Here is a 9,748-nt window from a genome sequence, read left to right on the forward strand (position 1 = left end):
ATAATGTTTTACTTACTTTTAGATAACAAGTGTAGCTGCTGAAAGTTCCCTGACTGCTGAAAACTGAAGAAATGTGAAGTCAAGAGAGGCAAACCATAGCAAGGTAGTGGTCAGTATTTCTAAGATGTGCTTTGAAGACACTTGAGAAGCTCCTACACAATTTTAACCACTTTTTCTATTTTTTCCCCCTCTGTAGAAAGAAAGCTGAGCAAAGTAATGCAATATGGAAAAAGAGATTCCAGATTGTACAAAACAGGTGTAGTATTATAATAACTTCGGTTGCATTGATAAAATACTAAAAATCAGACTTTGCAAATCAGTTCTTCAAGATAAAACCCTAGGGCTGCTCTGGTTCTTGTGTGTGCTCCATAGGCAGCACAGATCAGATGGCATTAGGTTTAGCTCCCTCTGCACTATGCAGTCCTCTGCTGCTATCTCTAGAAACCTTGAATTTTCAAACACTCATAACTTTAGTCTGCATCTTAGAATGAGCAACATACGTATTTGGTGTCATGCTGTAAAAACAGCATTCTCGTAGGCCATGATATCTCCAAGATAGCTTTTAGGTAGAAAGCATCAGATCAAGAATATCTAAAATCCATATGCAGTAGAATATAGAATCACAGAATCATTAAGATTGTAAAAGATCATCTAGTCCAACCCCAACCCACCCCCACCATGCCCACTAACCATGTCCCTCCGCTCCACACATCCATGGTTCTTCAACACCTCCAGGGACCGACTGTTTTCTGAGAATTTCTAGAGTTTCAAATCCAGCTGGGCTGGAACCGTATTTTAGAAAGACAAACTCCCCTCCAACTGCACACTCTACTGTACTTCAGATGGTTATTTTACTTTTTATCTCCCCAACACCTCTCAACAGTGTGAGAATGGTGTAATTCCCATCCTACAAATGGTGAACTGTAATGAAAGTACATCCATTCACAGCAAACACTTTGTGCTTATACAGTTTGATACAATATCCCTAAGGTCAATGGAGAGCTTCTTGTTAAGTTTGTTATTCATTGAGATTGGCCTCAAGTTATCCTCTCATCTGAAAATTGTGGGAATACATTATGTTGATACAGTGATAACATAATGACAGTCTTATCAGTGTTCTTAGCAATCATGCAAGACTCAGTAGAAAAATAAAATTATATTATTGTTATCTACTCAGCTCTATCTTAATGAGTATTTACTGTGTTACCTGAATGGGCAGGGACTGGAGCATTTTTAACAGAGAACATTAGAATTAGTTGCTGAAAAAAGAGATTAATTTCTAATTTTATATGCAGCAAAGAACTCTCACATCATGGAAACAGATTAATTTAGATAAAAAGGCAATTAATGATAAGATACAAATAGTCCATAGGAAGGAAAATCATTATCTCTTGCTTCTTTTTTCTTCCTGACAGTGTATTAAAGGACTGTGCAATTTATTTTTACAATACAGTAGGATTACCTGGTCAGCATATTTACCTTGAATTTTATGCTGTACATTGCTATAAATTATTATTCTATTATGTGTATAGTTTAAAATTTTAACTATAAAATATATGAGCCTCCTTGTGATCAGAAAAACTTCAGTGTGTTTATGAATATCATCAGACTGCAGTCTGGCGCATGAAATGCCTGAAAAATATCTAGAGAGCATTGAATGCTGGTTGCTCTAAAAGTAATGCCTCCTGTTTATTTCCAGTGAAATGACAACTGATACAAAGAGCCCAATAATAACATTTGATAGAGCAAATTCACGCCTACAAAATATTCTTTTTCAACACAGACACCACCATTGGCTATGCGTTTCCTCCAGCAAAGAAAAAGAGCCTGCATTCTATGTTTGTAAAAATCTGCATGAGTGGAGACAGCCCTCTGTCACTGCCTCCACTATTGAATCACACCACCCACCACCTCATTGCTTCTCCAGAAGCATTCAACAAGCATCGATGAATATCAGTGGGTGCCATTTTATCCATATGGAGCAATTCAGTTACACTCCTTTACTTCCTATGCTATATAATCAAAGAATATTAGGCTGTTATAATTACAAAATAAACAAGAGAGTTAGGCAAAGTAGACTACGATGACAAAAGAGAATAAATGGAAGGCTTACCCTTATACTGGGCTCACCACAAAACACCAGTAGAGGTGATCTCCAGAAAAGAACCTTCCCCACTGGTAGCCAGCTCTTAAATAGGTCTAGGAGGAGCCCGGCTCCACCCTTCCGGCAGCACAGGAGAATTGCCTTCACCTGTGCTCCCATGGCTGACTCAGCGCTCGCCTCAGGTGATCAATCAGAGGTTCAGGCTGTGACTCAGCAGTTCCCACACATATGCTCTCGCATGTCATGTGTCAGTCAGACTGCCCCTCTGATGCCATCCCTCACACAGAAGCAAAATGTACCAGAATATTGTCAGGAAGGTTCAAGCCCTACTGCTGTACCACCAACACCTGCCTCTGACAGTGTGGCCAACACAATAAAACAGGAAGCATTGTTTTTGGAGGAGCTTTCATGTGTCTGATTGCCTCTTCTCTTTCATTTTTCATAAAAATTAAATCCATTTAAGTGTTCCTTTACTTCTTTCTTAATTTGCTATTTGCCACTAAAAGATCTGTTAAGTTCTAATCTTGTAACCACACACAAACAGGGCAGAGAAATCAAACTTTATCATCTCTGCCCACTCAAGTATAACAGCTGTGACAGGTGCTAGTTAATGTGAAATGGTTTTTATTGTTTTGCTTTGTTTTTTTGTTTTTTTGTTTTTTTTTAAACAGACTTTTTTTTACTTTAAAATCTTTGTGTCAAAGACTTGAGTCACATCAAGCCATGTTGTCTTCTAGTATTACTTAACTGCAACTGAGCTCTGGTTATTTTGTGGCACAGGAGACTATTTAAACGCCAGTTATCAAACTTTCATGGCAAATACAGGAAAAATAATTCAAACCATCCAAACTATTAGCCTTACTTAAGAAAAAAACTTACCACCTGGAACAATTTTCATCTTATTTTTTTCCCTTTGCTTACCTTATTTTAGAAGTTCAGTTTCAGTATTGTAATACCTTTCTTTGTTCACAAAGAGAAAAAAAACATACAGCTGTTCAAATTACCTCATGAGCTGGACCTTGAGAAATTAGGTAGCAATTTTCAATGATTAGATAAAGTATCAGCACTCAGAGGTTAAAGATACAGTAAATTTACAGAAAGAAAAAATGACAGTATTTAGAATTCCAGTTCTGTTTCTATTCCTCACAGATTTTTTCCACTGCATAGGATCTGTTACTTTACTCATGTATTTAATATACTATACTTAATATAATATATTAATGGCATTTTAATGTCTATGGATTACTGAATTCTTACTGATTATTGCTCTACTTTTGCTGATCAATAGTGTTTACCTAAGTATTTCCCCTGTAAAAGATACGAAAAGTAAATTTTCTCTAACTGGCAATTTTAAACTTTAATGTTATGTATGGTATTGTTCAGAATGGCAGCATAATATAAGTTCATTCAATATGAGATTTTTTTCAGTCTGCATGCAATTAAGGACGAGATGTTTCTTAGACAAACACTGCAACGCCAGTTTCTAGCATTTAGATATACATTTGCTGGTGAAACAGTAAGCAGAGACGCAGCAACTGGACTGCTTTTTTAACTGTTATGTTTTTATTGGAAGTCATGCTGAGCTTTCTAATGTAACAAGTCATAGAAGCCAGCCTATAGCATAAAGTCAAACAAATTTGATAGCGAAAATTGTGAAATGGTAAATCCAACAAAGGCAGATTGTCAAGGCCGGATATGCTCAGCTGCACACAGCACAGTCTTGTGTACGTAGTATGTGTACAAATATCACACATGGTAGAGCCTTAATTATAGCTTTTGCAGACTCCAGATTTGAACTAAAACTACAGACTTCCCCTTGCTTCACCTGACAGAAAGTAGAGGGATTAGGAACTATAAGACTTAGTGTATTTCTTGCTCTGAGGACTACTCACATTGTATGTCTTAACGCAGCAGGGAGTGCAGCCCCTGAAAACTATCCATCTTCCTCCTATGCAAGTGTGTGCAAACGTCAAGAGTGGCATTTTGACCTTTTTTCTGGATAAGTTTAATAGGGTGAAGTATGTTCTAGATTAAGATACAGGACGTGCACAGACTTGTTACTTCAGTTACTTCTACTGATTTTTTTTCCTAATAAAGGAAGTATATCTGATATATTCATACATATACAGGATATTAATATATCAAATTTAGTCTCAAATATATTCAACTCTTCTTGTAAAAAATGGACAATTCAGGAACAGATAAGTTAAAAGATTTCCCTCTGATTTATAAAAGATTATGCATTGCAAATCCATATTCAATAAGTGTAAAAAAAATGTTGCATCCTTTTCAAAATCTTTTATTAATGTTGATTTCTTGCTTATCAGCTCATATGCTTAAACAACACTGTCTTAAAATGTGTTTAATATATGTCTGGTCTGTCATTTACAGATGGTTTGCCCATTTTGTATTGAAAATGACATAAAAGGCACAGACAGATTCAAAGATGGCTCACATTTACCTTCAAATTTGGTAAGCGTTTTTCTTTTTCAGAACATAAAAGCTCAGATATGCTCAGCAGTAAATAGGGGTAGCATTTCTGACAATTCTGTGAAGCACAGGACTGTGACATATCCAGGAATCAACATTCATCATTTTCATAATGGACAGTTGTCTCAGTGAAAGAATTTCTCAATGTGAGACAATGATTTGTTGCTGAGACAGAGATATTTTTCTTTACAACATGAATTGTGATTATTTAAATGCATTTCGTGATTGAAATATTTTACATATTCATATCTTCCAAGTGTTGGTTGCCACATGCATGCAGTAACAAACATTCGGGTAAAGCAATCCACATTCAGTTTTAAAGCTAATGTAACTTGAAATAATAAATAGATATTTGTGGCTGCAACTGTAACTACCTGACTATGAACCAAAATAGTATTTCTCTGTGAGTAACAAGGCTGATATAAGCTTGATTCATCTAGTACTAAAATAAATGGGAAGACCAGAGTGAGAAATGAAATGGTATTCTAAAGTTCTGGATAGCACGGTTGCCTAAAACAATAACATTTCATTTTGTCTTTTAAGCCTAATGCCTCAAGCTCAGTGAATGGATTATCAGACTCTTTCAGGGGAGGGATCCAAGTTATAGCAGACTAATCGCTTCTCATGATCTTCAACAAGAAAATATTTCTCATCTAGCCCCATTATATTCCCAGTCTACTGGAAAGCAGAAAGAAGACGCAGGTGAATTTCCTAGGCTTCTAAACACACCAAAAATGGCCAGTGTTTGAAGATGGTGCTTTTGAAATCTTTGATGCAACGTAGCCTATTCTGCAATTTAAGTATTTGTTTCTAACTCTTTAGTATATACTTGAACATAATCATATTTCTCCAGATACATTTTCCTGCAAACCTTCAATGTACACAGAGCTTTTGGGGTCTCCTTCTTTGGAGATACTCAAAACCTGCCTGGATGCTTTCCTGTGCAATTTACTCTGGGGAATCTGTGTTAGATGGGGTGTTGGAGTAGATGATCTCCAGAGGTCCCTTCCAGCATAGTTCTGTGTGACTGTGAATAGTCCTCTCTTCCCATGAGAAAAGAGATGAATGTAATGCCATTTCAATGCTGAATTCCAATATCACCACTAAACTTTATTTGAAGAACATTATGAGATATTTACCTTTTCTTTTAGCATCTATCAAAAATACACTACAACAACAAAGATGCATGAGTATAATACTAAACCCTCTTCTTTTCAGTATCTCTACTATTAAATAATTTTTAAAATGTAATTGCAATTAAGCACAATATTGTTCACTCTATCTCTTAGGAATGTTAGTTTATGGTTTATTTAAAAAGCAGGATTGTTCTGAGGGCTTTTTGTTTATTTGATATGTGGTATAACAATTTATTTACCAGTACCTTATGGTTCCTTCTCTGGCAAGATGCTGAGTATCAATACCAATATGTGGATAGCAGTGTTTAATTCAAGTGGCTGTGCTTATGTCTAGAACAAACTACACATATCTAAATGATTTGTTGTAATTTTCATATGTATTTCTGACTATGTAAATATAGAGAATTGCTACCTTTTCTACATTTTTATCTGTAAATGTGTGAACATCATTTAAACATTTCCCCTTGGTTTAGTTATACACTCCAGTATACAAGTTTTTACTTTGAACATCGCTGTACTCTTTGCATTCTGCTTATGTAGCTCTTCTTCAGCTATTCTGATTCCGTACGTACAAACTGCTTTTATTTTGGGATGAGTTAGAGGTATCACAAGTGTGGAGATCATTCTGATAGCCTTGATCCCTTGGACAGTCCTAATTCTGGAAACATTTAGTTGCCTCTACTGTTTTGCAATTAGCATTGGCTGTGTTGTGATCAGTAAATAACAGTGATAAGGGCAACCACGAAGAATATATTGTATGTCACAGTATTTTGTGAACAATCAGATTTTTCCTTCTTCCTGTTGGCTGTTTGCTTAAACTATGAAAAGAGAGCTAAGTTAGCCTGTATGCTTTTGGAGCATTAACTCAGTGTCAGTTCCCCCACATGTGGAAGGCTACATTCAAAAGGACTCAGATCTATTACATTCTTGCTGGAGAGGACTGCCCAGTATACAAGTGGAGGATTCTTTGGGATTTGAGGCAAAAAGTTCTTTAATAGCAAATTTACACTTATCTCAAAAACACAAATATCTTACTCAAGACTCAAGAACAGAGGACTTGCAGGAATCCTCTAATATATATATTTTAAGCAAGTAGGGATGTTTTGGATGTTTGAGTGTTTATGGCTCTTCTAGTTCCACATGAGAGACTGTGCATTCTTGATAAACAGATGAAAGTACAGTAACTTTAGAGTCTGGATGCTTCACACAATGACATTAACACTAGTTACCTTTACTCTTTGAAGTCTATCTAACAAATGCATAACCCTTTTAAATACCTACCAAGCAGGAACTTGTCCAGACAGGCACTGTTATTAGCAACTCTTGGTAATTGCCAGCGTTTTATGAGTTTGAACCAAATGTTTTATCATTCAAAATAAGAGCACCCTTATTATGCAAGTCTCTTCATAAATCACAGATAAAACACATTACATAGAACTATGTGAACTATATGAAGCTGTATTTGTTATATTCAACAGATAATACTAAGTACAATTAAACAGTTATGCAGTTAAACAATATACAAATAAATAGACTCGAAATTCAGGTTATAAACTATTGTCTGTTTTTCTATTTTGTTTTTGTTATTGTTATTTTGTTCTTGTTTTGTTTTGTTTTGTTTTGTTTTTAACTAAGGACTAAGATTAAAAACATTGCTGTGCTGTACTGCTTTTTCATACTGTTTGTTGATTGCTGGTAGAAGCCACACAGTAATTCAGTTTGATTCTTTCAGCGCAAGAAGAGTGCAATCTTCTAGCAGTTTTGCCTACACGAAGTCCTTCTCTTAGTAGATCTCCCAAACAGATCTGTGCAAATACAGGCAGTTTGGATGTTTCTTTTGCGGCAAACTCTATCTATTGCCTGTCACTTTGCCCGAGAAGAATTGCTGCTAGCATTTTAACAAGTGTCGATCTCTGCGAAGAAGAGACACGCGAGAAATTGAACCCACGTCCTAGAGCGTTGCCAGCGCCCCTGGTCCGCAACTACCTGAGGCCGTTCCCTCCCCCCGCGCCGCGCTTCAGCACCACCGACAGCTCCACGCCCGCACACGGCCGCGTATCGGCGGCCCCGCCGTAGAAGCGCTGGCTGGGTGCAGCACCGGCCCCGGGGGTGGCTTCCAGATCAGCCGTGGAAGCCGTGGCCTTGCTGTCCTTCTGTCCTTCCTTTCCAGCCATCAGCCCGCCTCTCAACCCTGATGAGTGCCTGTTATCAGAGACCCGTCTGCGCACAGCCAGGGGATAGTATCTCTGATGTAGTTTTGTTGGAAGGTAGAATGGCATTCCACAAAGATTGCGTGAGTTCTAGCCAGTGGGAAGTTATTAAATGATTTTAGCTACCTTTTGTTGTTGTTGTTGTTTTAAAAGTGCGTGATAAACATGAATTTAAGTGTGTGACAGGATTGCTTAAATGTCCTTCTTAGGCCTGTACCTCACTTATTTCTTGGCTATTCCTCTTAAAGGCATGTGCTCGAACAACTCCCTGGGCGCGAGCAACTGGGCCTTTCACAGACAGCAGTGGCACCCGTGAAGAATTCAGACTGCTCTTGAATAGCTTTCCACTACCAACCTCCAGGTATGCACATGAATATTTTGGAAATGCTTATGCTTTTATTTATTTTTTTTTTTTCTCCCAAAACTTAGAGATGATACAACTTAATTCTTGCAGAAGTTTAAAACAACATTATTCAAATGAATAAATGACTTTTTAAAGTTTGGTACCATTCATTCAGTTGTGCACTTCAGCCTACTCATGCATAAATGCCCTCTACTATGGATTGGGTGGGTTGGATACTGTGGGTTGGAGCTGAGGTTTTGTCTAGTTTTTGTTTTAATCTCTATTTAATGTACAAGCACAGATGAAAGAATACTGGCAATGTATATATTTAAGTATTAACAAGATGTGCATATAACTCCAATGCATTAGGGCATAAAACATTAGAAGTCCACACCTAAAGGCACTTCTTAACAACTCAAACCTGCTCAGGGCCCAGGATCCTTCGGAGTGTTTTAATGAACTGAATGAGCCCCAGTGAGGTCAGTCATCCCTTTAGAGGATGACCCAAAAACGTAGCTATAGAGTCATCCCATCCAGGCCCTCTGCATTGCAGCTGGACTGATAATTAGTGTTGGTGCTTTGTGTAAGAAACTCAAAATACCTGTAAACCGTCGTTCAATTAAACTGATTACTAAATTTGCCATTAAGAACGGGTGATAACTAAAGATCAGCCTTTGGGAATGACAAAAGGAAGTGCACAACACTGGAAGGCGAAGTTTTGCCACAGTGTTTACTCCCATTACTCTTGTTTGAAGATGATAAAACTGAACACCTACAAATATCTATGCTTTCCATTGTACAGCGTCCACCGCTGTTGCTTTTTATGTACTCAGGGAGATTTTTCTCACAGTCTGGTGTTTGCGTCTATTGACTTTGTAATCTGTAGACAGACTCTTAATGAGCAGAAAAGACAAGAACCACGGAGATAAACCCTTAGAATAACAGTGAGCCTTTACAGCTTGTCAGCAAGAGAAAGCTCAAACATAAATATCTGGTTTACAGAAGTAACACAACTTATTTTGATAGATTACATTGTTTCTGTTTCAAATTACTCTGTCAAAAGGGGAAGAAAAGGTTAAAAGGTCATATTTTTTAAAATGCTTGAAAGGGCTCTTTCAAGGGTTTGGTTGGTTTTTGGTGTTTTTTCCACAAATACCAACCCTATGTTTAATCAATTATTCGTGGTGGTGCATAAGCTCTACTTCGCCTGCCTGTCAAAGGTGCTGATTTTGTTACATTCAGTTCTAGAAGCCCCCTCAAATGGGCAGGAACAGGATCTAAAGACTCCAGAGGTGGGCTGCAGATCGGAGGCATTATTCCATGGTTTCCTGTTGAGCGAGGTTTTCTTTGCTGTTTTGAGTCCCTTTTCGAGAGTAGGGGACTTGTAAGCAGAAGGGAGTCAAAGTTTGTTTTTGTTGTTGTTGGAAAAAGCTTTAAACAACGAGTATCCATCCCGACAAGAGGT

The 9,748-nt window shown here is 37.4% G+C and overlaps 1 protein-coding gene across 1 annotated transcript in view; it reads left to right on the forward strand.

Annotated features, from left to right (window-relative positions):
- Positions 1 to 7,229, forward strand: part of CUNH10orf67 (chromosome unknown C10orf67 homolog) — a 35,454-nt gene extending 28,225 nt beyond the window's left edge. The window contains 7 exon segments of the mRNA XM_052692304.1: positions 23 to 63; positions 65 to 103; positions 197 to 256; positions 3,533 to 3,620; positions 4,496 to 4,576; positions 5,138 to 5,166; positions 5,205 to 7,229. Of these exon segments, the coding sequence (XP_052548264.1) occupies positions 23 to 63; positions 65 to 103; positions 197 to 256; positions 3,533 to 3,620; positions 4,496 to 4,576; positions 5,138 to 5,166; positions 5,205 to 5,343 (477 nt within the window). The 3' untranslated portion in view covers positions 5,344 to 7,229.
- Positions 7,230 to 9,748: the final 2,519 nt, after the last annotated feature.

The sequence above is a fragment of the Tympanuchus pallidicinctus genome, unplaced genomic scaffold, assembly GCF_026119805.1.
Source record: "Tympanuchus pallidicinctus isolate F22 unplaced genomic scaffold, pur_lepc_1.0 scaffold3, whole genome shotgun sequence".
Lineage (NCBI taxonomy): Eukaryota > Metazoa > Chordata > Aves > Galliformes > Phasianidae > Tympanuchus > Tympanuchus pallidicinctus.